This window comes from Aspergillus niger (assembly GCF_000002855.4).
Source record: "Aspergillus niger supercontig An07".
Taxonomy (NCBI): Eukaryota; Fungi; Ascomycota; class Eurotiomycetes; order Eurotiales; family Aspergillaceae; genus Aspergillus; species Aspergillus niger.
The window spans coordinates 1,360,844-1,386,994 of NT_166523.1; the positions used below are offsets into that span (position 1 = coordinate 1,360,844).

The 26,151-nt window shown below is 49.9% G+C and overlaps 9 protein-coding genes across 9 annotated transcripts; 5 read left to right on the forward strand and 4 right to left on the reverse strand.

Annotated features, from left to right (window-relative positions):
• Positions 1–1,018: 1,018 nt before the first annotated feature.
• Positions 1,019–2,951, forward strand: An07g06360 (uncharacterized protein; the record flags this gene model as incomplete). The annotated part of the gene is made up of 5 exons (XM_059748525.1): positions 1,019–1,091; positions 1,142–1,270; positions 1,300–1,868; positions 1,970–2,637; positions 2,693–2,951. 5 exons carry the CDS (start codon positions 1,019–1,021, stop codon positions 2,949–2,951), a joined length of 1,698 nt encoding a protein of 565 aa, XP_059600962.1.
• Positions 2,952–3,414: 463 nt separating this feature from the next.
• On the reverse strand, positions 3,415–4,157 carry An07g06370 (uncharacterized protein; the record flags this gene model as incomplete). Its single annotated transcript, XM_001391677.1, has 2 exons — positions 3,415–4,019; positions 4,085–4,157. 2 exons carry the CDS (start codon positions 4,155–4,157, stop codon positions 3,415–3,417), a joined length of 678 nt encoding a protein of 225 aa, XP_001391714.1.
• A 355-nt stretch (positions 4,158–4,512) lies between these two features.
• On the reverse strand, positions 4,513–6,269 carry An07g06380 (uncharacterized protein; the record flags this gene model as incomplete). Its single annotated transcript, XM_001391678.3, has 3 exons — positions 4,513–5,818; positions 5,891–6,158; positions 6,242–6,269. 3 exons carry the CDS (start codon positions 6,267–6,269, stop codon positions 4,513–4,515), a joined length of 1,602 nt encoding a protein of 533 aa, XP_001391715.3.
• A 696-nt stretch (positions 6,270–6,965) lies between these two features.
• Positions 6,966–7,902, reverse strand: An07g06390 (uncharacterized protein; the record flags this gene model as incomplete). Its single annotated transcript, XM_001391679.3, has 2 exons — positions 6,966–7,142; positions 7,507–7,902. The coding sequence occupies 2 exons, from the start codon at positions 7,900–7,902 to the stop codon at positions 6,966–6,968; spliced, it is 573 nt and encodes a 190-aa protein (XP_001391716.3).
• A 1,776-nt stretch (positions 7,903–9,678) lies between these two features.
• Positions 9,679–11,907, reverse strand: An07g06400 (uncharacterized protein; the record flags this gene model as incomplete). Its single annotated transcript, XM_001391680.1, has 4 exons — positions 9,679–10,080; positions 10,210–10,835; positions 10,885–11,049; positions 11,097–11,907. The coding sequence occupies 4 exons, from the start codon at positions 11,905–11,907 to the stop codon at positions 9,679–9,681; spliced, it is 2,004 nt and encodes a 667-aa protein (XP_001391717.1).
• A 2,213-nt stretch (positions 11,908–14,120) lies between these two features.
• On the forward strand, positions 14,121–16,684 carry An07g06410 (hypothetical protein; the record flags this gene model as incomplete). The annotated part of the gene is made up of 10 exons (XM_059748526.1): positions 14,121–14,210; positions 14,301–14,393; positions 14,482–14,643; positions 14,767–14,977; positions 15,186–15,234; positions 15,321–15,372; positions 15,665–15,822; positions 15,902–16,213; positions 16,328–16,408; positions 16,501–16,684. 10 exons carry the CDS (start codon positions 14,121–14,123, stop codon positions 16,682–16,684), a joined length of 1,392 nt encoding a protein of 463 aa, XP_059600963.1.
• Positions 16,685–17,776: 1,092 nt separating this feature from the next.
• An07g06420 (uncharacterized protein) lies at positions 17,777–19,168 on the forward strand (the record flags this gene model as incomplete). The annotated part of the gene is made up of 2 exons (XM_001391682.3): positions 17,777–18,358; positions 18,413–19,168. 2 exons carry the CDS (start codon positions 17,777–17,779, stop codon positions 19,166–19,168), a joined length of 1,338 nt encoding a protein of 445 aa, XP_001391719.3.
• Positions 19,169–20,145: 977 nt separating this feature from the next.
• An07g06430 (uncharacterized protein) lies at positions 20,146–24,862 on the forward strand (the record flags this gene model as incomplete). The annotated part of the gene is made up of 5 exons (XM_001391683.1): positions 20,146–20,294; positions 20,357–20,710; positions 20,768–21,596; positions 21,645–21,905; positions 21,968–24,862. 5 exons carry the CDS (start codon positions 20,146–20,148, stop codon positions 24,860–24,862), a joined length of 4,488 nt encoding a protein of 1,495 aa, XP_001391720.1.
• A 685-nt stretch (positions 24,863–25,547) lies between these two features.
• On the forward strand, positions 25,548–26,151 carry An07g06440 (uncharacterized protein; the record flags this gene model as incomplete). The annotated part of the gene is made up of 2 exons (XM_059748528.1): positions 25,548–25,828; positions 25,914–26,151. Coding segments are annotated over 2 exons (519 nt in total), but the record flags the coding sequence as incomplete, so codon positions are not given.

Sequence of the window (26,151 nt, forward strand, 5' to 3'; positions counted from 1 at the left end):
TCCATTTGCGTCTATGCTTGGAGTGGTGCTTCTAGGCGTTGGGTTGATGGCTTACCTGAATGGCTGGCAGAAGATGGACAAATGATCATTTTGGCAAGCACATCCTGCCTTCTGCTGGCGCATGTCACAAATTGTGCATTCGATAGCACCTTGAAAAGCTTATCTTGTTCTTCAAGTTACCAACCTCCGATCCTTTTATACCTTTTCTTTCTGATTCTCCGCTGGTTCTGTTTTCTAGTTCGTCCCATCCTGTATTCTGCTCCGACGCTCAGCAGGGATTGTGCGCTGGGTCTATGGGTTGATTCTTCTTCGTTCCCCGTTATTTCCGTTTATTCCCTCTTCTTGACCTCCTCTTATGTGCAGTTATCCTTTTTGCATAACTTGCATGACCCTCTCTCACTTTTCTTGTTTGTTCCTAGATATCACTCCTCGTGGGCGCCCTGTTGTACCAGTAACGATTTCCTGGCAGCAGTGGGATTTCTTTCTATGTCAATGTCTCTTTCTCACGGGCAGAAGCAGGTCGTGTAAAAGGCTCACCCGCCTTTGTGTGTATTAGTCTATCATAGCATACTCCTTTTTTTCAGCCGAGCGATGAATGACCATTTCATGCTTTTCTTGTTTTACTTGACGACCTATATCCAGGCCGATCTCATCAATTGCGTATATTCTATCTATATTTCCATAGTTGGCGCTTTTGAAATCGGTAGTAGTATATTCGCGATGGCAGCCTCACGTGATGCACCGGAGACGTCGATCGCCGCAGCGTTCCGACCGGGGTTCTAGTTGCTACAACTAAGTCAAGGATGATGTAGTTCCCATTCCAAGCATGCAGTCAGGACCATCTATAGCAAAACCTCGTCCCAAACGCCGACGGCGAATTTGTCGCGCTTGTGATGCCTGCTACAAAAGAAAGGTACAGATTGCTATTTTCGACTCCTTACATGTCCAATCCGATCTGAAACCCCAATCTAGATCCAGTGTGATGCAGCAACGCCCCGTTGCAATTGGTGCCATCACCATGATATTCCTTGTACTTTCAAGCGCAACCAGGAGCGTATTCAGGAACGCTCTAAATCCCATGACTCTTCAGGGTATGGTTTTCTCAATGCAGTCATGGTTGTTCACTAAAATTTGTCCAAAGCACTCAACGGCTTGATTCCACAGCAATACCTATTGCTTCTCAAGGTAAACATATACTGCCCTTTCCAGCCTCCATTCAATGATCTGAGAATTCATATCTATACTGAGAAAGACACTGACCCTGTTGTGGGTAAAATGTAGACGTGACCGGCCAATTAGCCGCGCCAACAAGACAAAGTGGTTCGGACTTAACCTTCACTGTTGGGCCCCAGAGCAATCTCCATGTCGGAGGACATACTCTCGGGAATTTATGCACCTTCAATGGCCTGCCGTTCTTCTCCGCTACTGGCCGCCAGTGGATCAAGGAACGCACCGGCGAAGACGTAAATCTCGAATATACGTCACCAAGGCCATCTACACTCGATCCATCAACGTCGAATGGCGCCGCGCATGCACTACCGCTTCCGGACAAGGAGTTCCTGTATCAGCTACTCGACGACTGGCAAAATTCAGACCTTGCCAGGTTGTTTCCGTTTGTAGACCGAGTGCTCTTCGAATCAACTGTCGCTGCCGCCTACCATAATGAAACAAGTATCTCATCTCCTGGTGCTGACAGCGCTAGGGCCTGCATTCATGCGTTCACGACAATTTGCCTACATGCAGCAGGCCAACAACAGGGGAATAGAGTAATACATACAGAGGACCATCTTCAGACTGCCCACGACTTGGTCCCCCGGATGCTGCATGAGTCTGTTACTATAGATGGTCTGCAGGCCAATCTGATGCTCGTAAGTTTGACAACCTTGCACTGGGTTATGGAAGATGAAAGGAAATTTCAGTGTGAGAAGTGAGCAAGGCAGGCGGGTACTAAGATATTATGCACGTTTAGAGTCTTTGCTCCTTGGTAATCACAGGGAATATCCTGATTCTCGAGATGTTACTAGCAGCCGCGATACGCTTCGTCTTTCATCTAAATGGTCACCTTGCTCCAGTCTACATCGATGACGATCAGTTCAGGAGGAGCCTGCATGTCCGAGAATTATTTTGGATATGTTACATCATGGATAAGGAGTTTAGTCTACGCGCGGGTCATTCTCCGTGCCTGGATGAGAATCAGTGCGACCTCACTCTCCCTGATATCCACCACACTGCGACAGAATTCCTCGCAGGCATACGTCTTGCCATGCTTCAGTCTGAGGTATACCATCGACTATACTCCTTGAAAGCTCTGCGCCAGACGGATGCCCAATTATTGGGCGCTATTCGCGATCTTGACAGCGCCTTGGAAATTTGGAGAATGTCTATTCCCACCAACTTTCGGCCACGCCTCATTGATCGGGAAACAAACGCCTTGGACATGCAAAATACGATCTTTCAATTACACTACCTGTATTGCATGGGTATGATCCACCAAGCAAGTGGAAGATGCTCTTCCTGGGTCCAAAATCAAGACACATCTAAAGCGGGCTCAAGCCTCGCTATCAGCGTTGAAGCGAGTCGATCGATGCTGCAGAAATTCCTAGATGACCGCCTCGAATTCAACAAGAATAACCTGAGGTACGCGTTGGTTGTAGGCAAGTTCATTCTGTTTGATCATTAACATGTCTCGTAGGTTCTGTCTTCCCTATTTCTTGACAGCCGTTTGCCACCTTTTTTCCAACATACTCTTCAACCCAACGCACGAGGGCATCGATGACGACTTGGAATTGTTCATGTCAGTGCCAACACATATCAGAACACGTGTGCCACCGGAAATCCCGAGATTGTCGGCTTATCACATTAAGCTCTTCGAAGACTTTGTGATAGAATTAGGTCGCCTTGCTAGTAGTGCTATTAAAAGGGCGCGGGAAGGATTTGAACAAAACAACTAGAAGTTGCTTCTGATGTAAACAGCACAGTTTGATTTTCTGTAACACTAGTTCCCTAGAGGGTTTGCCGTGCCCTTGTCCAAAAAAAAAAATACCTGAAATTCTGTGAGATAGATCGCCCGCCAACGCTTGTACGTTGCTGCTGGGCGTCCGCTGCACATGGACGCTGGGTAGACGCTGCATAGCCGGAAGAATCTTCCAAGGCGGCTTTTGATGCCGCCGTCAAGACACCGGGCAAGGGCACAATCGATACCAAGTCTGGATCCATTGCTGTACTTCGAGGGCCAAAAAGCGGTTAAAGTCAAGTTGGGCCTGCTTGCTGAGTTGCGTCTGCATCTGCAGAAATGCTTGGCCATGGCGCCCGCAAATGAAGGGCCTTACCTGCCTGGCTGGTCTCAGTAGCGTGCCGGTTGGCTCCATTGTCCTCCTTTTTTCATTGCAATATAATACCATTCCATGGAATGCCTCACTTCAATGAAACTGCCACCTCCACCATATTCACCCACCTCGTCCTCGTCTCCGGCAGCTCCTGTTCGCCCTCCAACCGCGCAACAGCCCTCTTTCTCTTCCGCATCGCCGACTTGGTTAACTCCCCATACTCACCCTTCAGCTTTGCTTCCTCAACCTCCTTTTTCATCCTCTCGCTCTCCTCTACCGCCTTCTCCCTCTCTTCTTCATCCTCCACCACATCGTCAACCACAAGGACACTCCCCGTCTTCACGCTCACAGTATACTCCTCTCCCCTCGCCTCAAACCACTTCCCCACCTTCAATGCCCTCTCCATCGCCCGCCCCGTGGCCTTCACAAACACCTCCTCCTTCTTCAACGCCTCGTTACTTCGCGCCAACTGCGCGAACTGATTCCTTCGGTCGCCCTTCTTTCCCTTGTTATTTCCGCTGAGCAATTTTGCCGTGGCGCGGTTCTCCGCCGCCCGAAGGTACTTCTGGACGCGCTTGACAACGCCCATTGTGGGGGAGCTGGATGAAACGTAGATGGTTTTGGGTGACGAGGAGCCTGAGTATGGGGAGGGAGTGGATGGATGTGGGATCGGGCGCTTTTGGACTTTCACATCTACATTGCGTAGCAGGGTTAGTGGGGGTTGTCGCGTGAAAAGAGGCGGAGGAAGGAAAGCTAACGTTTGGGGAGTTTTGGCATGTTCTGGTTCTTTTTCTCGAATTCGAGTGTTTTGGTTAATGGAGCAGGTGTCATCTTGGGCGGGTGATAGAGGGTATGTTCGAGGTTGCTGGTAAGAAGCAGCGAGTGGGTTGTTGTATATCGAGATGAGGGAATGAAGAGGAGCGAAGCAGCGATAAAGTAAAGTGATGGAATTGGGAAATTGAAGGTGCCATGCCGAATGTGGTTAGCGTTAAGTCTGTCGGGATTCTTATCGGGCTTATCGCGACATTCCTTAAAAGCAATTCTCGTTGTATTCCAATAATTCATTTATTCTCGTATTCACATTAAGACAGTATCGTCAATGATGACTTTCTACTAAAACAAATCCCAAACGCCAAAGCTTTTGTACAGTCTTACCATAATCCCATCCGCCAACCCCCACGACCAATCAATACGCAGCCTGTAGCTCAGCTTTCGGCTCCTCCGCAGAGGAAAACAGCGCCCGCATCTTCTTCTTACGGCTCTTCTTCCCCAGCTTCTTCCCATTAACATTGACATTCTCCGCCGGAACACTCTCAGTTGCAGTCTCCTCCGTCACGGAGCGCTGCATCTCGGGGTACTCCGGAACAGGGTCTTCGGGCGGCGGCGGCTCAGGAACAGCAGGCTTCTCAGGCACCACCGTCGTCGCTCCATCATGCATGTCGTTCCTGTACCAGTCCCTATCTTTGGTTGCCCAGTTGCGCCATGCACCCCACCGCTCAGTCACTATGTCTTTATCTAGTCCGTGTGTCTTCGTCTCGGTCTCCGGTCCTGGCTCCTCAACGATCGTCTCTTCGGTCGGGGCGTATCGCTCCTCCTGTTGCTGCGCTTCAGGGACGTACACGTCATCTGTTAGTTCGGGGAACGCTTCCATGTGTTCTCTTGTGGTGGTGAGGTTCTCTTCTTGGATTGAGTCCGGATATCCTGCCTCCGAGGGGGCGCCCTCGGAGGGTTGTCTGTCCGACATGGTCTCCTCGATGAAGATTACCGCTTTGTTGTAGTTTCGTCCGGGGCTGGTGGGTATAGGTTCCATGTATCCACCACCATTAGTGTTATCATGTTCTTGCTCTTCCCTGTTGTCTTCGTCTCTGTCATGATGGTGGTATCCGTTTATCTTAGGATACTGCTTCAGCTCAGACAGCTTCGCCTCGTAAATAGCTACCATGGCCTGGACCAAGCACGTCACGAACCCCGGCTCCGCTCCAAGAAGGTACTGGAAGCGCGGACTCTCGAACAAATCCTCATCTTCATCGAACGCCGCAGCGAGACGGCTCCGTACATACACGCTGAAAAACCATTGATCCCAGTCCGGGATTTTGGTGATGGCTTTTCTGGCCACGCTGAGGACGTCGAAGATGGATAAGTCTTTGTCTAGCTTCTGCATGTATTTCTTGGAGAGGGTCAGTAGTCCGCTGAGCTCGTACTTGGATGCGGCGGCGTAGGCGAGCACGCTGCGTCGGTACTCGGTCTTTGTCCAGTCGCCGCCATGCCGGAGGGTCTGGTACGTGCCGGTGTGCAGGTAGTGGACGATCGTGTGGGTGATGTCGTCGTCAATGTCTGGGAGAGCGATGCAGGGGGTCGTCCGGGTGATGAAGTTCGGGTAGGTGCTTAGGATGTCGGCGAAGACGGGCGACTGCTTGAGGTAGTATTCTGGAATGGAGAATTTGCGCTCGCTGGGGCCGAGGAGGACGATTACGAGGCGGGTTTCGTAGGGGCTGTTTCATGCCATGTATACATGGTTAGTAAGTGGTTCTGGGAGGTGGTGAAAAGGAAGGGAAGATACTCACGATAGCTCTGGCTGCTCATACTCCTCGAGATCATCGTCAAATTCGGGCTTCACATTGGGAGTATATCTAGCCGACATGTTGCTGGTGTTGCCGCCGGCGACCATGTCTGTAGCTGTAGATGAAGCCGTACTCGTAGTTGTAGACTTATCCCAACTAATACTAACACTAACACTCAAATCTTCTTCTTCAGCCGAGCAATAGTAGTCAAAGATGACCTCCAGAATGTCGAACAAGAGGGGGTGGGGGTCAAGCAGCAGCACAATAGTTGCTAACACGACCGGACCAAAGTAACGGAGAATTCACTGCACTTCCTGGAGACGCAACTGGGGGGAACACGCAGGATATACCTACCTCTCCCCTTCTTACCTCCAGTATGCATTATTCACTCAGTGAGTAAGACATCAATTCATACCCTATGAGCTGTCCATCCCATGATGATTTCCACTGGGCCAATCACACGGCAACACATCAAGCTCGAGGTGCTTGAAACCCAATGCAGTCCATTCCAGGTGCCATGTTTCATCTGGTGGTTTGGGTGGAGATCCGTTATAAGCTTGATGTGTTGGCGGTTGTTGAGGGTGGGTTGTTATTGGGCAGATTTGGGCGTGAGTGATGCTAAAGGCACCGGGTATGAACTTGTCACCCCACTTGGTTACTGGAGGGAGTCTAGTGGTCTGGATAGTAGGCACGTCATAATGGTCAACGGAGAATTGATTTAGTTAGTGGGGCGTGGAAGAGAGAAAATCTCCACTTAATGTCAGCCATGCCTTTTGTTGTTGTGGGATTTGGTTCTCTTGGTTTGGGTTTGGAGAAGTTGAAGTGGTGGGGAATCTGCACACTACTAAACCTCTGGACGATAGAAATGCTTATTAACCAATTTTTTAAGGACATAGTACTGATCCTTATAGGTATACTGGTTTTATATACTGACAACGGAGCAGCTCTCGGAGAACTGAAAATAATTGCCTTTGATGAAGAGAGACTATAGTCAGCATTTGTGAGTCATACTAAGTTCGTAATCTGTGTCTCGCAGATATATCAATTGTTTCACCACTTAGCTAGATCATGGCCAAGCCTAAATTCTGATCAGCACCATTGTTCTGCACATGAAGAAAAATGATGTGCATATGTCGATATCAGTTCGGCTAGAAGGATTAGAGTTGGGATGTGTAGATCCGGATATCTCTCCAACTCTCAGTGGATGTGCTTCATCATGCAAGTGCCATCGTAGCAGAATGGTGTAATTTTGATACTAAGGAGTTAAAGACAAAGGTCTACAATTTCTAGAACTCAATCTCTGTGTGTGATATGGATTGCATATGCTAAGTTCAAAATGCCTTCATAAGCAACATATTCATCGTAGCAAGTCATAACAGTCGTCACATCATTATATCTCGTAAGACGCTCTCAAATCAAATCAGAACTCCATCCAAAAAGATATACCCCCAAGTACACCATGCACCGATATATCATCAAAAAGCAGAATGCATGCGCAAATTATCCTTCGTCTGCGAATTCCGGAATATTCCTTTGCCTTTCAGCCCTAACATCGTTGCAAGAACTCCGCGTCGTTTCGATCGTATAGTCGTCTCCGGACCATTTGCATCCACACGAACCAGTCCGTTATCTGAGGATTTGTCTGCTGTGGTAGTGCGCCGGTTTCGCACCATAGTCTTGACAGCGTTGGTGATCTGCGTCCGGATGGGCGGAAATTCTGACTCTCCGCTCGTGGGCGCCAGATCTGGATCATCTTCATAGGTTTCTTTCATAACTCGGGCATTGTCTTCTTGGGCTGCTTTCACGCAACGGATGAGAATGTTGTGGTGGCCTAGGCAGCGGCGAAGGTCGGGGGTTTGAGATGCAGCTTCGCGTTGTAGCTTGCCATGGGAAATGGCTGCCAGCTTTCCTGGCATGGCGGGTCGATTTGTGAGTTGAGAGATGCCCGCACTGAGGCGGGGTGCCCGACGTACTACCGTCGTGGGCAGATGGAGGAATTCTGCCACTGCAGACATGATGTTGAGGGGCTGTGGAGACGGATGGTCTTTGGTTTGCAAAGTATTGGATCAGATGAAGGCATTTGACTGGTGTTTTGGACTGTAGTGAGGGCGACACAGTGCATTATATACTGAATTCCCCGCATTGGCTGCAACAAAAAAGGCCACAGCAAAATACCCAAATAGGAAGGAGTAGGACATTGCCGTCGTATGTCGGAATTAAGATTCGTCAACCCGTGGGGAGAGACGAAGCTCAACCATGGATGAAACACGTAAACCTGGCCTGTCTATCGCTGGACTTCAAGTCACAACGTCAGTCATAACCTAAACCTTGCAATTTTGGTAGGGCCTGGAATGCCACGCGGCTTCGCTACCTCTCTTTTCTCCTTGCTGAGAACGGTCTTGCTCGGGGTGGCTGCTCAGCCAGGGTGGCCACTTAGTCACTCTGGAATTCTCGAGTTCATGGATCGACATCACCATTCCCTTGGTGAGATCAAGCCCGTCATCCCCCTGCCCAGACATTTCACTTGCGTGTTGAGTCGCCGTCACAGAAGACACTACCTTTTCTCGAGTCAGATAAGTTTCTGTGCCCTGGTTTGTTCCCCGGTCACGTCTAGGTCCCCCAAAGCATCCCACCCCCACGTTCAAGGTTACAGCGGCAGCACATTCCGCCTCTCATATCGTCCGTTGGAATCTTAGGTAATGAGTGATGAAGCGTTGTGCGTTGAAACACTAGTAATCTCCACCATGATTCATGAAGATACCGTCATTGATTGTGAAATAAATAGCATCATGACTGGAGGAGCTCGTGATGAAGGATAATTCCATCCCTTTGCCACTGATTCGCTTTAAGATGGATATCCTGATTGTGTATGATATGCCACGTAAGTGTGTCTCTTGCTCTCGTGGCCTGTTGCTTTGGCTTTGAACTTTTCTCGTAGATTCCGGTGTGCGCTAACCAGGTCAGCTTCACTAACGTAGCTACTATGAAGAGAAGGATAGCTCATCGACAGAGACTGACTGCCCCGCCATGAGTGGGGGAACATGGCGTCACAGCCCACAGTGATCAGTGGCCAGTTGAAACCGCAGGGGCGAGACAGGTAAGAGACTGCGTCGCAGAAACCCCCTCCGGCCACGTGCTTCGAGGCCTTCGGGGAGTAATGCATCCCAACGTTGTATCATCCACTGTAGTCACCCAAGGTTTGGTCACAAGCAAATCCAGAGTTATAACCTTGTTTGTCTCCGGCTTCTTCGCCTATTGGCTCGTTGTAGACTGTTGCTGTTGTTGACGTCGCCACTTCTCTGGAGTCTCGCCCTCATTACATTCCCAACGTCTGTCGGTTGTTGTCGGCTCATAATTAAAAGGGAAGGTGTGAATGAAACACCGCTGCTGCTAATGACACCACATTTCTATTGTTAGAGGATTTAAGCTCAATGGCAGCATGCCGATCTTGTGAACAGCTTCGATGATGAGACTGATACAGGCTAACTCCCTTGTTGGCCATGAGGTATGGTGATAGAAACCAAGGAGACATGATCAGCAAGAACGTTTCAAAGATATTCACTCTAACCTGCTAATATTCTGCTCGTTGTTCTATGTGCGTCATTCGACATCCACCGGTTTAATCTCCTTGCCGGCGATACTCTCCGCTGTAGGTGACCAACGCAAACAGTGTCTCTGGAATGACTTGAGCTACATGAGCTTTAAAACAGCCGTATGATATTATAGGACCGCTATTATTATCTGTGTGACCTAACACCCACATTTCAACGAATCAAGCGAATCAAAAGCTTCTACAAGTTACTCTTGCAGCACACAGACCCCACCGGCTCTGGAGCCTTATACTCAACACTCTGATTCGCCTGCTGGTTAGATGGAGGTACGTCATTCGTCGGATTGAATAAACAGAAATTGTAAGGTTTCAAATGCACCTGAACAATCTCTGCCGGCATTACTGGGAAGTCCTCCACACGAGGGTTATGCGTAAGACCGTAAGTGTGCCAGATGACAATATCCTGGTTGCGGACGTTCTCCCGGGACTCAACCCAGGACTTGATGCCTGTGCCACCCAACGACTGGTTTGTGTATTTTCCGGCTGGGAAGAGCTGGGCGTCGTGATACCTGGTGACCCAGATCGAGTGCTCGGCGAATTCAGACCGCCGCCAATGCCAGGAGCCGGGTTTGGCTAGGAGCATCTGTATTCGGTCAATGGAATTAGCATCGCTACCTTGCGCTGTGCTCAGTCACTTGTTCTTTGTGTTCTTGTTATCCGGTTCTTTTAATCCCCTGCTGGTTTCGGGGACACTGGGTAGGGAGGACTTTACCTGGGACCGATGAGGAACGAGTTTATACCCCAGAGGGGTTCCCGAGACCGGGTTCTCAATGTTTTCATTTAGTATCTTGAATACCCGGCCTTTGCTGACGTCGTCATCAACATGACCTGCTCGGTCGAGGATCTTCTGCTCTGTCACGTAGCCTGTACCAAGAGGATTGAGTTGATCATCCCATGGCATGGCCACAGAATCTGTGGAAGCAAAACTATTGCGCACTCCGCCGATCGCAGGATCAATCCGAAGGCTAAACAAGTGCTGGTGGTACGGGGCCATGACACCATCTGCCACGCGGGTTCCCCACGGGACCACGACGTCTTTTCCAATAGGTTGAGTGGAGAGGATCCCAGTCGCTCTGGTCTCGAAGGTGATCTCACCAGATTGGTCAAAGTACCACATAAAGATGTACTCGTAATTGGCAACTGTGATGATAGTCTGGAGAACCAATTGGCGCTTGCGAACTACCGTCGCTCTACCGGTACGGTGATTGGTGTGCTTCCATTGGATCCCGTTGTCAATCTCGTGGATACAGATCGCATTGGGTCGAGGAGATGCATTCCCGTCTACCGAAACGACGTGACCGTCTATATACTTGATCATCCCCAGGCAGTCGCAGCCAACTGATAAGAATAAGCTTAGATACTCCGAATGGAGGAGCGAGGTCCTTACGCTCAAGGTTGTTGGCCGTTACACCTGCTCCCACATTCCCCAGATCAAACGCAGCCTTACGGTAGATGGGATTGCGCGGATCACCATACGGAACGAACATCTCAGCGAGCGATAGACGGTAGAAGTTGCTTTTACCGTCAAAAGAGAGGTCATGCAGTGTTAATCCTGTCCAGAGTCAGAAGAAATTCAGTCAAGAGGCAGTAAGCTAGGACCTTCACGCCAGTTGAACCCAACTCGGAATCGCCATTTCTCCCACTCGACAAGGTGACCTTTGACAGTGAAGGAGGCACCCTCGGGCTGAATCACCTGGTACGGTTTCAATGTCATCCGCGGAGGAGTCTTCTGCAGACGATGGTCATATTCAGGCTCCTCTGGAGCCGTACGACGATGAAGTACATTAGAGCCGTGCGTCACGCTCTCATCGGCCCCAAGAGGAAGTCGGATGATCTTTTTCACCTTCATGGCGCACAAGTCAACAGTGACCATAAAGTCTAGCGGAAAGCTATAGTGATTGGAGTCTGGGTCGTTGTTTGCAGGGTTTCTCATGTACATGAACACTTGAGCGTGCCTCGTTTGTGTGTCCTCGCCATCCACACCATAGTCCCACGGGTCAAGAACGACCGTGGTGTCATCAATCTGTAGGCGCTTAATCTCTGCTTGTACTGCAGGATCAGCCATGACAGCCTGGGCCACTTCGTTCATCTCCGCTCGGTCGCCCGGGCCATGAAAGTCTCGAGGAAGCTCAGCGTGGTGGACAAAGGTGCCATTGGATACATTTACCACGGCTTCGAAGAACCTAGGCGTCCTTTTGATGTACCAATTGAGAAATATACATCTTGGGAGAAAAGGTAGGGGTCTGTTGTTGTGTTCAGCGTCGAGGAAATTGAGCAAAGCCTCCTTGGGTGGTTCCTGTAGACCACCGGCCTTGAAATGCAGGGGAATCCCAGGATAAGCGTCTTTGACCAAGGTGGTAGCCTGTTCGATCTCGACCGCAGTAGCGGGGTCAAGTGGATGAAGTGACATCGTCTACCGGTAATGCAAGACTTGAATTGGAGGGTGAGATAATGGATTCAGCCGCTGTCGGTTGTCTGCGTATTCTGGGCCAGGGTTGGTGGTCTGCCTTATGTAGGGACTTCTTTTTGGGCCGAGTCAACACGCCGAGCGACAAGCTCTTATCGAGAGATTGGGCGTTAATACAATCCTACTCGTCAATCGCCCGGATATGGGTGAGCGGGCTTGAGCGAGGGCTTCATGGCGGGCCGAGTCGATGAAGTGTCCATGAAGAGCTGCATCTCACCCCGCACTGATTGAAGGGGGATTGGATGAAGCTTCCGGCCAGATCCCGTCCATTCGGGACTATTCGTTCAATGCTCCGTTATCCACGTAGGAGGCTAGCATTGTCCGTTATCATTTGCTTTTCCATCCCCGTCATATCTAGCACTGATGAGTGTTAGGCGACTACCCGGAGACGCAAAACAGGACGTCCTAGTAGTATGATCATAGCGCATGTGGCAACCAATGAGCACGCAATTGCAAGATCAAAATTGAACCTGATCGTCTGTTCATCCGTGCAAAAATCAGTGTTCAATGCATACGAGTAGAAAATATATATTCGTTCAATGATGGGATGGAACTGGAAATAGCCTACTACTCGTATGCCGGATGTAAACTGCTGAACGGAGCCGATTCGCCCCTAGCGGACACTATATATATTCACCAGTGTCATCATTTCTAGTACTGACTTGCATATATAACATGGCAGTCCAGATTCTATGTATCATTCGCTTCAATTCATGTATCCAAAATCTATTAAATGCCAGTACTTACTAGTATATATTATCAGCAGTCACCCCACAATGACGTCTATCATCTCCTCTGTATCCACAGACAAATCAATCGCTCCACATTAACCACCAGGCACTCAGCACTCACCACTAACAAAAACCACCAACAGGTCGTATACAGTTCCACCGATAAGCACAATAAATGACTATGAACAAAAAGACACCCCTCGAGACCTACCACCCACCTATCCGGCTAATATACTAATGGCTAAGTGGCATAGCAAGGGGAAAGTCTGTATTACGCATGGTCTTAAAGTCTTTCTACATTTGAAACAAAGCAACCCACACGAAATAGTCCCACAACTTTTACAACTATGTTCTGTGTGTCATCCATCCAAATTACAGTCATATAATGAATTGGCCCACGTCAGCTATGATGTAGCAGACCTGACAGCAAGATGGACACTCTGCCAGTGTATCATCAATGATAGTAAAGAGAGTATATATCTAGATCTTTAGAAGGGTATCGATGCTGGAAAAGGTCGAAAACAGAGTTAAATAAGAGAATCCATATAGCGAGATGCCAATTTACAACCCTCCGAGCAAAGAAACAAAAGATCTTGCAACGAAAACAGACTACACTCAGTCTGCATGTAAGCATCAGAGTATCACATGCGTCCGTCAATCTCAGCTAATCTTATTTTCTGTTTTACCTCTCACTCCGGATATGGAATCGGTTAAGGACACATCATATAACCGAGGGAAAAAATAAAATAGAATGATAATAAGAAACAGAAAGTAAAATGCAAATCAATATCAAATGTAACCAAATAATTACCAAGACAGAGCTAGTGGACTGAGAACTAGAATTCCGATGGCGACCATAGTCCGGCTTCATCTATATTCCAGAGCTAATGGGCAGCACTGAAGAGTCTATCTCACCGATTGCGGACAACATGGGTTTCCTAACAATGCATTTTCTCTTATATCTAATTAAGGGTTAGCCAGTCCTCTTTTTAAGGGAAATTAAGGTCCTACACATGTGGGTGGCCACATCATATGCAGAGATCCTGCACTACGATGATCTGTTACCCGATAGTAATTCCGGTTCGCCGAATAGGAATCGTATGTTCTTCCAAATCTTACACAATATATTGCTTCATTTACATTTGATTATGAGGCGCGTGCAATGGGGGCGATATAGTAGTGTGTGATTGAGAGGGCAGCTGAAAAGATGGGGAGAGACAAGGTACTGGATCCTTATGGGCTACTATGTGGCAAGTCATCAGCAGCGTAACAATTTCCTGCGCATTCACGATGCTGCAGATTAGTTGGTATCTAATCGAAGCAACCAGGAAGTTCTTAATCCTCTGCTTCTTCTTACTGAACTTTTCCAAAGGTTACAGATGCGGCACTTAGTGCTAATCACTTTGCAGAGGCGAGCCAAAGAGTATGTGTCGTGGAGACGGCACTGCGTCGAATACCACTTCTGAGGGTATTGGTTGCTGTTCAGGAGAGGCTCAGCTCGCCACTCATTATGGGGTGTAGATGTGGCACAGAAAAAGGTTGGAAGCCATTAGTGTTGGGTCACCGAACGCCTGGCATTGATTCCCAATGCTTCTCCCCGGACAGGATGAAGCCAGGTCCAGTGTACAGGCAATAACTTACCAAAAAGGTCTATCGACTGTGTGTTCCTCGGTGGGTGTACAAGTGCAGCGATCCTTGGTTCATCAAGTGTCCAATGGCTGGACAATAGAAAGTCCGCGAGAATTAGCTGCGTCGCCTTACACTCATCCTCGGAAAGCTACTGCAGGCAATCCCACATCGGACAGGATGGTTCGTGATGCCTACACCTAATGCAGCAGCATCTGAAGAAATCGTCCGCCAAAGGCGCAGACAGGCTCACCGTAGCATGGCTGATTATGTAGTCCGTAATCCCGTCCACCGTGGGTGGACAGGCACAGATTTGCCCCTTGTGACAAAAGCTGATCGCTAGTGTCAATTAGGCTCCTGCAATGAAATCATGGTTGACTGATCGCCGTATCCCGGCAATAAGGGGCGGGTTTATCAGTTGCTTGTCTCAGATGGACTGGCATAGACGATCTCCGGCTCTGCGGTCGTTCCCGGACGCTCCGGCAAAAAAGGGATAGGCAAGGCGTCTGGATCACCGGCAGCTACAGACTGTTACTTTTTGGCGATCTTACTCGTTTCCATTTCCCCCTTGGGTACTTGGGTACACTGCTCCGTAAATGTTTCGTGCTTTTGCGCCCAACATCCTGGATGGAATCATGTCCCTCGTGGGCGAGGTGGTAGATCACATCCCACAATCCTGCATGCAGGATCAGGCCCTTTAATTGATCGCCGAATTGGCAGTGGCCAATCGTTTGGGCGGTTTTCTTTCTTTCGCGACAATCTTGCCCTTCCCTGCTCACGGAAGACAAAGCAACGGGACCAATGTTTATCCATAAATTTTCCAGTAAAGTGAGTATATCCATTCTATTGTGGCTCAGATCACAGTGTCATTAGGAGCTGAGGCTAACATAGGCGGTTGTGCACATGCAAATATGTATACTGGACTGAACGGTACTTTCTCCGATCATTACTAGTAACTGGCCAACTGAGAGCCAGAATCGCATCGCAACGCTGGCACAGGGCCCAGGACTACACTTCGTATGCTCAGGTTAAGGCGTTGCTTATGACAGACGTATGTGTCCCACCCGTGTTAGTCTGTTTCAGGTAAAACCATATTGAATGTCTTAGAAAGAGAAGAGTGAACACATCCCACTCGCACTGGCGTCGTCGTTCTCTTTAAGTTTCTGATGTGTACGACTGTACGGAGAACCATGTACGTAGTACGCAATGTCAACCCGAGCCTCAGGTATGACGCACTGGCGATACTATTTATTGCCCAGCGAGAGATCCGAGCGTCAATAGTTGCCTCATTTCGCTAATCTGTTCATTGTCTGGTGGTTCCGTGGGTGGCCGTCCTGAGATAGATTGCGTGTCCTGACTCGAGACCCACACGGACGGTTCCAAGAGTCACTGGCGGACCCTCCTTGACTGACACGCCCCCAATTGACAGCCCGGTAGAACCGAGGTTTTGGACCGTGGGATTCGTTGTCTCTAGTCTCCATCGAGTTTCGCACGTTCAATGGTACCAATCTGGCATGGTATGATGGATCAAGTAATTCATTAATCGATCAATCAACCATCTGACTCGAATTACGAGGGAGGCGCGCACGACCTGCAAAAATTTCATTGCCTGGTGCGGCCAAAAGATCGAGACCGAGCGAAGAAAACCCCCCACAGCCACCAGAACGGACGCCAGGGCTCAATTTTGAATTTCGAAAGTCCGCCGTCTATTTGGCCCCATTTATCGGCGCCCTAAGCCTTCTTGGGAGGTTAGTTCGTGCCGACCACGAAGGAGTTTGTCCTCCGAGCGGACTAAATCCTGCCTGCTGGAGCCCGAAGCTCTTACGCGGAAGTCTGGCTGGTCAACGATGCATTCTCCGTGCATATCCCCTTATGCGGCCTGTGGCGAGTAAGTAGGCGTAAAAATAAATCAGCTGCGCACCAAATGTGGGTTTGTTTTGCAATTGAGAGGGGCCTTTTTTTTTTTTTTTCTTCCCTGATGCATCTGGCTGCTTATCCGCCATCAGAAAGTACATTGTTAAGAGACAAGCCAGCGGGTTTATAGTTGCTATCCCACATAGACATCCTAAACAGACTGGTGCGTGGATGTTAGTAAACAAACAATCTCGTCTACCGTTAGACTAGCGGGCCATGATTGGCAAGCGAAACGGTTGGAAAAGACGGACTGGAGCTTCACCAGGACGGGTGACATCCATGGAACCGGGATGAAGCCGATCGATCCTGGAGTTAAACCGGAATGGACGGCAGCACTTGAGTGGCCGAGGAGGGAGGTGGATGGAGGCCGGCGGAAGAGAGAAGGAAGAGAAAGTGGGTGCGGCCAAAAGTCCAGAACGGCGTCTGGTCGAGACAATCAGAGTCGCTAACTTCACTTGGGCCGTCCGCGCCATTCACGTCTGACTAACAGCTATCCACCTCCCCTTCCCCTCTTCCTCCACACAAAACACTCTGCTGGTCCCTGTTCCTGTTCCTGTTCATGATCCTTTCTTAAAGTATCTGATTTCTCGCTATCCCCGCTCGTTATCCTTTGTTCTAGACATCTCACTTTCCCTTTCCCCCTTCTTCCCACTTCCAACACCACATCTTCATCGGTCGGCACCTCCTTCGTCGCCCTTGTTGTGTCTCACTCGTTCTCTCCACAATCGTTTCTCCACTCAGATCCTCATTGGAAACTATTGCTGGCTAACGTCAAACCGCCAGCTTGGTTCTTTATTGCTCTCTGATACATCGAAAATAGAAAAGAAAAAGGATCCCACGATTAAGGAGAACTATCTAAAGGGTTCTACCTGTTTTTTATAACCTTCATTTCCATTATCGTGATTCGCCCATTTTGTTTGCTTTGAAAGCAACCTTATCCGGGTACTATCGCCTCTGTGTGACTCGAGTTCATACATCTAGTATCTGCGTCCTCGAGGCCTTTCCGTCCTTCAAACAGACCCTTCGCTTCTCCTTGGCTGTTTCGTTTTCCATTCCTGGAAAACAGCCAATCACTCAAAGCCGATCACAAAGAAACTCAAAAGATACCACTACTACGTACCCCACCGGCGGATGAACTGACACCCTGCCGGGCTGATCCAACTGAGGCACTTCCGCAGGAACGTTTGCCCCCTCACACCGAGAAGGAAAGGGATAAGCGCTCCTGCTCTCCCTAGCCAAGGGGATTTCTTGTCGCTTCCCAGCTTGATTCTTAAGGCGCATATCCGTGCTATGGGAGGACAGGTTACACGCAGCTGATGCCAGCCGTCATTGCAAGTAACTCCTGCCCACTTTGATCTCCTGCACGTCTTATCACGTCGCACACAACTCCCTTGGCTTCCCTTTTCTCCGACTGGACCCAACCGGCTTGTTATTCCAGAGTGGCTTTAATATCCCGGCCTTTCCATCGGTCCTTGTAACCAGCTGACCTTGTCATTCTTCACTCTTGACTTTCATTACCATCTCCATCAATGTCGTCCAAAATGACGCGTGTTGAGGAACATCTGGATGCCCCTGATGGCTCTAGTCTTACCTGGATCTTTGAACATTGCCTTCGCTACCCTGGTACCTATGAGATCCCATTGCGCACCATGTACGCGCTGAACTGCAATCCCACGAGACAACCGGTGCCTGGTACTCGTGCTCCCGAAACGGCCTTTCATCGCCCAACCAACTCTTCGACTTCCCAAGACTCGTTGGACCCTGCTGCTGATTTCCGAGCTCAATTGACTCATCAGATCTCGCGGTTGCCTACGCAGCCTTGCTCGCTTCCTCCAACATTTGTCACCTCATTCCTGCGTCGTTGCTTCACCCCCGAGTTGGAAGAGGTCGATTTCCCCCAGGCATTGACTGCTTTGGACTATCTTAAGGACTTTGAGAACCGTCGCCGGAAAGAGGTTGCAGCCGCGCTGCAAAGGCTAGGAGTGGAGCCCAATGATGTGAAGGAGAAGACCGAGCTGGCGAAAAAGTACCCTGGCGTCTTGACTTGGCTTGAATCTATCAGTGCTCAGGGCCGCCGAGTGGAAGCTCTTTACACTCAGATATACGTTGGTCTGCGTCGCTGGGTAAGCATACATGCCGCTACTGTGAAAACTTATCCTGGCTAACTTACTTACTAGACGTTGATCAACGAGATGTTGATGGAGCCCTTCAACAAGGCCAATTGCATCGCTATGCTCAACACGCTTTTCCCCCCGGTCACAGAGGCAACCGTTCCTCCCACTTCGCACCTCACCCTGCAGGTTTTAAAGTCTCAGCGGGACGGGTTTTTCCGGTATATCGCAGCCGTTGAGGTCAACGGTCCAGACGTTCTCACCAAAGTGATCGCTCAGGGTGCTCCAGAGGGATCGGACAATGGTTGGCCACTGATCAGGGAGGCGCTAGACAAGTATCTCCGAACAGCCAATGAGATCATTGACGAATGCATCGTGGTGAATGGCCCGGCTGGCATGGACGAGGGTATCGAGTCTCAGCCTCGGGCTCACAAAGGCCGCAAGGTCGATTCAGGCATCAGCTTTGATGCCGGGGAGAAGCTTCCTTCCTCGCCTGTCGAGTGCAGCAAGAGCATGGATGACCTTCTAGAGAAGCCCCTCCCCCCGCCTCCCTCTCCTAAGGGGCCCAGCCACAAGCCGGGGTCGACGCTTGAGCGGCTGGCCCGCGAGATCCGGAAGTTGGGTGATGCCGGTAAGGCGAGGAATCTCAAGAAGATGAGATCAACTAGCGCCCTGGGTGTCCGGTCAGACACTACTGGCGGCCGCTCAACTGAAGACAGTTCACTATTTGAGGTGGACGAACAGAAAAGAAGGCGGCTGCTGTGGGAGGCTTCCAACCGCAAAAGAGCCCACGTGAAGCAACTCAGCAAGGACACCGCATGAGTTGGAAACGGAGTGTTGTAGCCTGGTGCTAGCTTTCACTTCTTCTTTTCTTTCACTCACAATTTTCCTTCAATCTTTTTCAAATGTCTTTCGTTTTTCCTTGGCGGTTTGGAGAAACCAAGACAAGGATCAATATAAGCCTGGATGCTTCAACACTGGATTTATTTGGGAGTTTGAATGCGGGATTTAAGGTGCATCGAGGTCTTGCTAATTTTCTGTTTTGATTTCATATGGTAGTTGGGTTTCATACAAGACTGGCGTATGGGGTGGTTATTTTGAAGCGATTGAACGCCAGATGGCGAGAAAAAGCACAAAAGCTGGAAAGACAAAAGTGCTGACACATTCTGATACGACTACTGACTGACATAAATGATCATGATCCTGTTCCTATTAGCGAATCTTGCTGTTCACTAGCCAGAAAACAATGAAAGTTACACCAATCTGCATAGTCTCCATTAGAGCCATTCACCCATCCGGCAACAGCCCCGGGGCAACAGAACAGGAAAGAACACTATGAAATCGGACTTGTAGACCACTACCTAGCTTCTATCGACCCTAGGAAATTGCTATATGCCTTGTGATTCTCGTTATAGAATCCAGCCTCATACTGTGGACAGCAGTCGCCAACCAATGGGCCGCAGCTGAAGCGCGGAAGTTCGGCGTTTTTGGCCGCTGCGCCGACCGTAGTAGCTCACCCATCCCGCGATGTGGCCAAATGCCCCCCGACTTATAAGCGCTGCTCTCTTGGCTCAACAACCCAAAGAAACTTCTTGTGCAAGCTCGACTGGGCATCTTTAATGCCTCATTGGTCTATACATTAATTATACTGAATTGGTAATTACATTGTTGCCATTGATCACCTCGAGCTTATCCGCCGCCCGTTATGTGTGCTTGCTAGCTAGCTTATCGGGAACAGCTAGCTAGTCAACACCGCTGCCATCAGCTCTAGGTATCATTTCCCGTGGTGGGCTGTGACGATGGTATCTGGACTGGCAAATTTCGCCTCATGGCGACTTGCATCTGTATTGATTGCCGGCCTGCTGGCTATCCAGGGACGCGCTAGTCCATCAGTCAATGTTGCTCTCCAAGCTTCGTTTGATTCCCCACCTTATCTGATAGAGCTACTGTAAGTGAAATTCAGACAGATCTAGTTGGATGCTCTTGATTCCTGGGCTGACCTCTATGTAGCGAATCCGCTGCGGAGGAGAACTCCACCTCATACTTCCCGTTACTCGATCGGATCGCCGACGGTATTTTCGATGACGCTGTTACGGATAAGGACCTATATGATCGCTTCCTGGAGGTTGTGCGTGAGGATGGACACTTACGGACCCCTGAAAGTCTCTCATCTTTCAAGCTGTCGCTGGCGATGAGATCCGCCAGTCCGCGGATCACGGCTCACTACCAGTACTACAATGCTTCGGTTCAATATTCGTTAATGGCCGCGCAGGATGCGGTCTGTCCTGTTTGGGTGCACTCCGAAGGAAAGCAATACTGCTCGTCTACTATGGAACGCGCCCAGCAGGATGTTACGGGTTCTGAGTGAGTGGTAATCTCAAATTTGTGTCTACATGCTGGTGACTAACCGCTACAATGTAGTGACCCACGAGAACTCCCTTTCGATCGTGTCTTCGGAGATCCCTCTCTGCCTCCAGCGATTTTGTATGCGGATATAGCGTCCCCGATGTTCAAGGAATTTCACCAGTCACTGAGTACGATGGCGAAAGAAGGACAAGTCTCGTATCGCGTGCGATACAGACCTCCTCAACATTGGTCTCCACGTCCTGTTTTTGTGTCTGGATACGGTGTCGAGCTGGCGTTAAAGCGGACGGACTATATTGTGATTGATGATAGAGACGCGGAAGAAAGAGGGACCGGCAGCATTGAGTCCGGAAAGTCTGATGAGACAGAAGATGATTTGGATGACCTGAGACCCCTGTCATCATCCGAAGTTTCTCGGCTTGGGCTGAACACGGTCGGGTATGTGTTGGATAGCGATGACCCGTTTGACACACTTGTGAAGCTGTCACAGGATTTCCCCAAATACTCCGCACGTGTTGCGGCTCACAACGTTTCCACCGAGCTGTTGCAAGATGTTCGGTCCAGCAGATTGCGTATGCTTCCGCCGGGGCTCAACGTGCTCTGGATCAACGGTGTTCAGATTGAACCTCGACAAGTGGACGCATTCACTCTTCTGGATCACTTGCGTCGCGAAAGGAAATTGATCGAGAAGTTCCGAAACTTAGGCCTGTCCGCTACAGATGCTGTAGAGCTTTTGTCACACCCTCTGCTTGGAGAGGCCTTGGCACGGGATGGCCCTCAGCGTTACAACTACCGTGATGACATTGAGGGAGGTGGTGTCATCATGTGGCTGAACAATCTCGAAAAGGATGCGCGCTATGAATCGTGGCCTAGCGAACTCGCAGGAGTAGGTACATCCGGGATTCTTTATTGCGGAGATGCTAATGTCTGGTAGTTTATGCAACGCACATATCCAGGCCAGCTTCCGGCAGTCCGCCGCGATTCCAACAATATTGTCTTTCCTGTCGACTTGACGAGCACTGAAGATGCTGATATTGTTGTCAAGACAATCCAGGTCTTTGTGAAGAACAAAATTCCCGTCAGATTTGGTTTGATTCCGGTCACATTCTCAGACGGAGCAATTGCTCAGCTCAAGGTCGCTCATTACCTTCAAGAGACTTTTGGTCTGGCCAGTTTTATGGATTACCTTGAAGCGGTAAGGACTAACTTTCCCGTAACCAAATTCCGCTATTGTTTGTCAGTTACTAATTGGAGCAGTCGGCGTCCAAAAATAAGTTGGCTTCTCCGGATAAGGCCTGCTTCCAGGCTGCAACTCAGGACCGGAGTCCTCGTCTGGAGAAGGTGTCTCTATCTCTAGATGAAGTCTTGAATAATGCTGTATATGACGCAACGGTATCAAAGACAACTGCGTACCTAAACCGTCTGGGGATGAAGCACGAGCCATCACATGCTTTTGTTAACGGCATTCCTGTCACCCGCAATGACAAATGGGCGCAGGAAATGAGCACAAAAATAAGCAAAGATACTCAGCTAATTCAGCAGAAGATTGCTGATGCCGAGGTCGATGAAGATACCTGGTTGCCAGAATTGTTTCTCTCGCAGGCTTTCGATAGGCGCAATCCGGCGATCGTTCCAGAGGACCCGAAAGAGATCCGGGCTGTGGACTTGGTGCAGCTTGCGGACTCCCAAGAGAAGCTCTTCAGTCAGATTCCACGTTTAGGGCTAGATGAAAGCAATGCCTTGGAGAGTGCCCATGCCATCGTTGTTGGCAACTTTGATGAGAAATCCGGTTACGAGCTACTCAGCGCGGCCCTTGAGAGCCGAAAAACACATGGTGAAGTTGAGATGCTTTTCCTACACAATCCTAAGCTCGAGGCGTCCCCCGCATCTAGGTCTGTCGCTGTTCGTCGATTGTTGAATGGTGGCAAAGAGGTAGATGCCAGCCAGATTTTGGAGGCGATCGCCTCTTCCGCCTCGCCAGCAGATGAGGAAGCTGGGGATGCGGCACTCTTCTGGGAGGCTCAGCGAGCTGTAGTAGAAGAGCTTGGACTCGCTCCGGGCGAAAGGGCACTTGTCATCAACGGAAGGGTCGTTGGACCGATTGCAGAAGACACCGCCCTGACCTCAGAGGACCTGGACCAGCTACTGATATATGAGAAGCAAAAGCGGATTACTCCGGTAGCAAAGGCGGTCAAAGCCCTTGAATTCGACGAGAAGCTTTCTGATCCGCTAGACTTTGCCAAGCTTACCTCGCTCACCACGCTGTCCACGATCTCGGATGTGCCAGAGGGCATATATGAGTCGACTTCGGACATTCGGTTGAATTTGTTCAACAGATGGAACGACTCACAATCAGCTATCACTGTCTCCAATTCCGATGATCCAGCAATTACCATTGTAGCATCTATCGATCCGACTTCGGAAGTTGCTCAGAAGTGGCTACCAATTCTAAAAGTACTGTCGGAGCTGGCAAGTGTCAGAGTGAGATTGGTCCTGAACCCGCGCGAGGAGATCAAAGAGCTGCCCACCAAGCGCTTCTATCGTTATGTTCTCGATTCGGAGCCATCGTTCAACGAAGATGGGTCGGTTTCCCGGCCCACAGCCTCCTTCTCGGGCGTTCCCGTCGAGGCACTCCTCACCCTGGGCATGGATGTTCCCTCTTCTTGGCTTGTGGCTCCCAAGGATTCTATCCACGATCTTGACAATATCAAGTTAAGTTCCGTCAAGGACGGCTCGAATGTCGATGCTATTTACGCATTGGAACACATCTTGATCGAGGGCCACTCCCGGGATATGACCACGAAGTCCCCACCTAGAGGAGTTCAGCTTGTCCTTGGAACTGAGAACAACCCTCACTTCTCGGATACAATCATCATGGCCAATCTCGGATACTTCCAATTCAAAGCCCAACCTGGACTGTGGAACATCAACCTCAAACCGGGCCGTAGCGAACGCATCTTCACCCTCGACAGCGTAGGCAGCCTCGGCTACAACCCCCAACCTGGCGACGAAAACAACGAAGTGGCCCTCCTCTCCTTCCAAGGCCGCACCCTTTTCCCGCGTGTCTCCCGTAAGAAGGGCTACGAGACCGAAGACGTCCTCGAGACCAACCCCAAACCAGGTTCTGCGATGGACTACATGAATAAGGGGTTCAACTTCGCCTCCGGTATCCTCTCCAGCGTCGGAGTCGGCACCAAAGGCAGCACTAGCGGCAAACAGGCTGACATTAACATCTTCTCCGTCGCCAGTGGACACCTCTACGAGCGCATGCTCAACATTATGATGGTCTCAGTGATGCGCAACACCAACCACAGCGTGAAATTCTGGTTCATCGAACAATTCCTCTCCCCGTCCTTCAAGTCCTTCCTGCCTCACCTTGCGAAGGAGTATAACTTCTCTTACGAAATGGTCACCTACAAATGGCCACACTGGCTCCGGGCCCAGAAAGAAAAGCAACGTGAAATCTGGGGCTACAAGATCCTCTTCCTGGACGTTCTCTTCCCTCTCGACCTCGACAAAGTCATCTTTGTCGACGCCGACCAGATAGTCCGCACAGATATGTACGACCTCGTCAGCCTTGACCTCGAAGGCGCTCCGTACGGCTTTACTCCCATGTGCGACTCCCGCCACGAGATGGAAGGCTTCCGCTTCTGGAAGCAGGGGTACTGGAAGAACTTCCTCCGTGGTCAACCCTACCATATCTCCGCGCTTTACGTTGTCGACCTGAACCGCTTCCGTGCCATCGCCGCCGGCGATCGCCTGCGTGGACAGTACCAGATGCTGTCAGCTGACCCCGAGAGTTTGAGCAACCTGGACCAGGATCTGCCGAACCACATGCAGCATCATATCCCGATCAAGAGTCTGCCGCAGGAGTGGCTGTGGTGTGAGACTTGGTGCTCGGATGAGTCGCAGTCACAGGCTCGGACGATCGACCTGTGCAATAACCCGATGACGAAGGAGCCGAAGTTGGATCGTGCCAGGAGGCAGGTACCTGAGTGGACGGAGTATGATGATGAGATTGCGGCCTTGTCGAAGAGAGTTGCCGCTGAGAAGCAGCAGGGGCAGGTGGAGGAAGAAAGGGCCGGTGAATCGTACCCTGACGAGGATGAGGAGGGCGAGACTTCCTCTGGCTGGGATAAGGATGAGCTTTAGCGGGTTTCGTTTCAATTATAGCGTGTATACATAGATCAGTTTGGTCTCCAATAGGGAATAGATTGTTCGCTTTACAAGTCTTGGTATCGTTTCGTGCATGATATTCTTTTAGTTGACTGACCTAGGATCGTAATGCCTTGGCTTCTCAATCCTATAAGACCTACATTGGGAAACACAAGCATTCTCTTACTCGAGAAACACAAAACTGAACTCATGGAAGACCTACCAAGTAGCCCTCATCTGTGAGGTGCCTTAATTGCTGTTGGTAGGTTCTCCACCACCTGGATAATAATATGTCCCAAGTGGGCCTCTCCAAGTGGAGCGTGCCGTTAAGCCTTATAAAGCGTGGAGGGAATAGTGGAGTTATTGAGACCAATTGCATGTTTTGCTGATAAGAACTAAGACAGGTTCCTTATTGGGCGAAGACATGTACCTTGAATAACATGTAAGATAATGGAAACTTTCAGGGGACTAGACTTAGTACGTCTGCCCATGCCTTAATTAAAAAGTTCCCAGGCCAATTCTAGGCCTCCCTACGTCTTGTTTCCGGATCAGGATCGCGCGTTAGGCTCTCCACGTGATGAACTATGTCGGCCCTAAAATGTCGCTATGCGCCTTTTCCTACCACTTGCCTTTTCAGTAGTGGATTAGAAACCTATTCGCGCATGCCACCCGCTTGGCAGTGATGTCTTTCATCGATGAGACCATCAACCACCCGGTCCCCATCCTATCCTCATTTGAACCGCACAATGCATCACACAACGAGCAATCCCTGACTACGGTGGACAACGAGAAGGGAAAAATCGCCGACGAACAGCCATTGGAAAATGCCGATGCCAGCGAAGATAGCGATCCAGATGTCGTCCTCGTGGACTTTGACGAGAACGACCCGGAAAACCCGCTGAATTGGTCGCCAGTGCACAAATGGCTGATTGTGATTGTTGTTTCATGGATGGGGTTTGTCAGGTGAGCATCATTACTTCCTTGTTGTTTTCCTCGTCGATTTTTGTATAATCTATCGCATGCTCGTTGAATTAACCTCAATATCTAGTGTCTTCTCAACAATGACAATCGTACCCACGGCACCCGAAATCCTCCAAGAATTCCATTCACACAGCTCAGTTGACCAGACTCTCCTCGTCACGATCTGGGAACTCGGCGAAGGAATCGGCCCATTTTTCATCGCGCCGCTGTCCGAGAGATTCGGTCGACTTCCCGTCTTCCATATCGGGAATTTCCTCGCGCTGCTCTGCTTAGTCGCCAGCGCGCTGAGCGTCAACATCTCCATG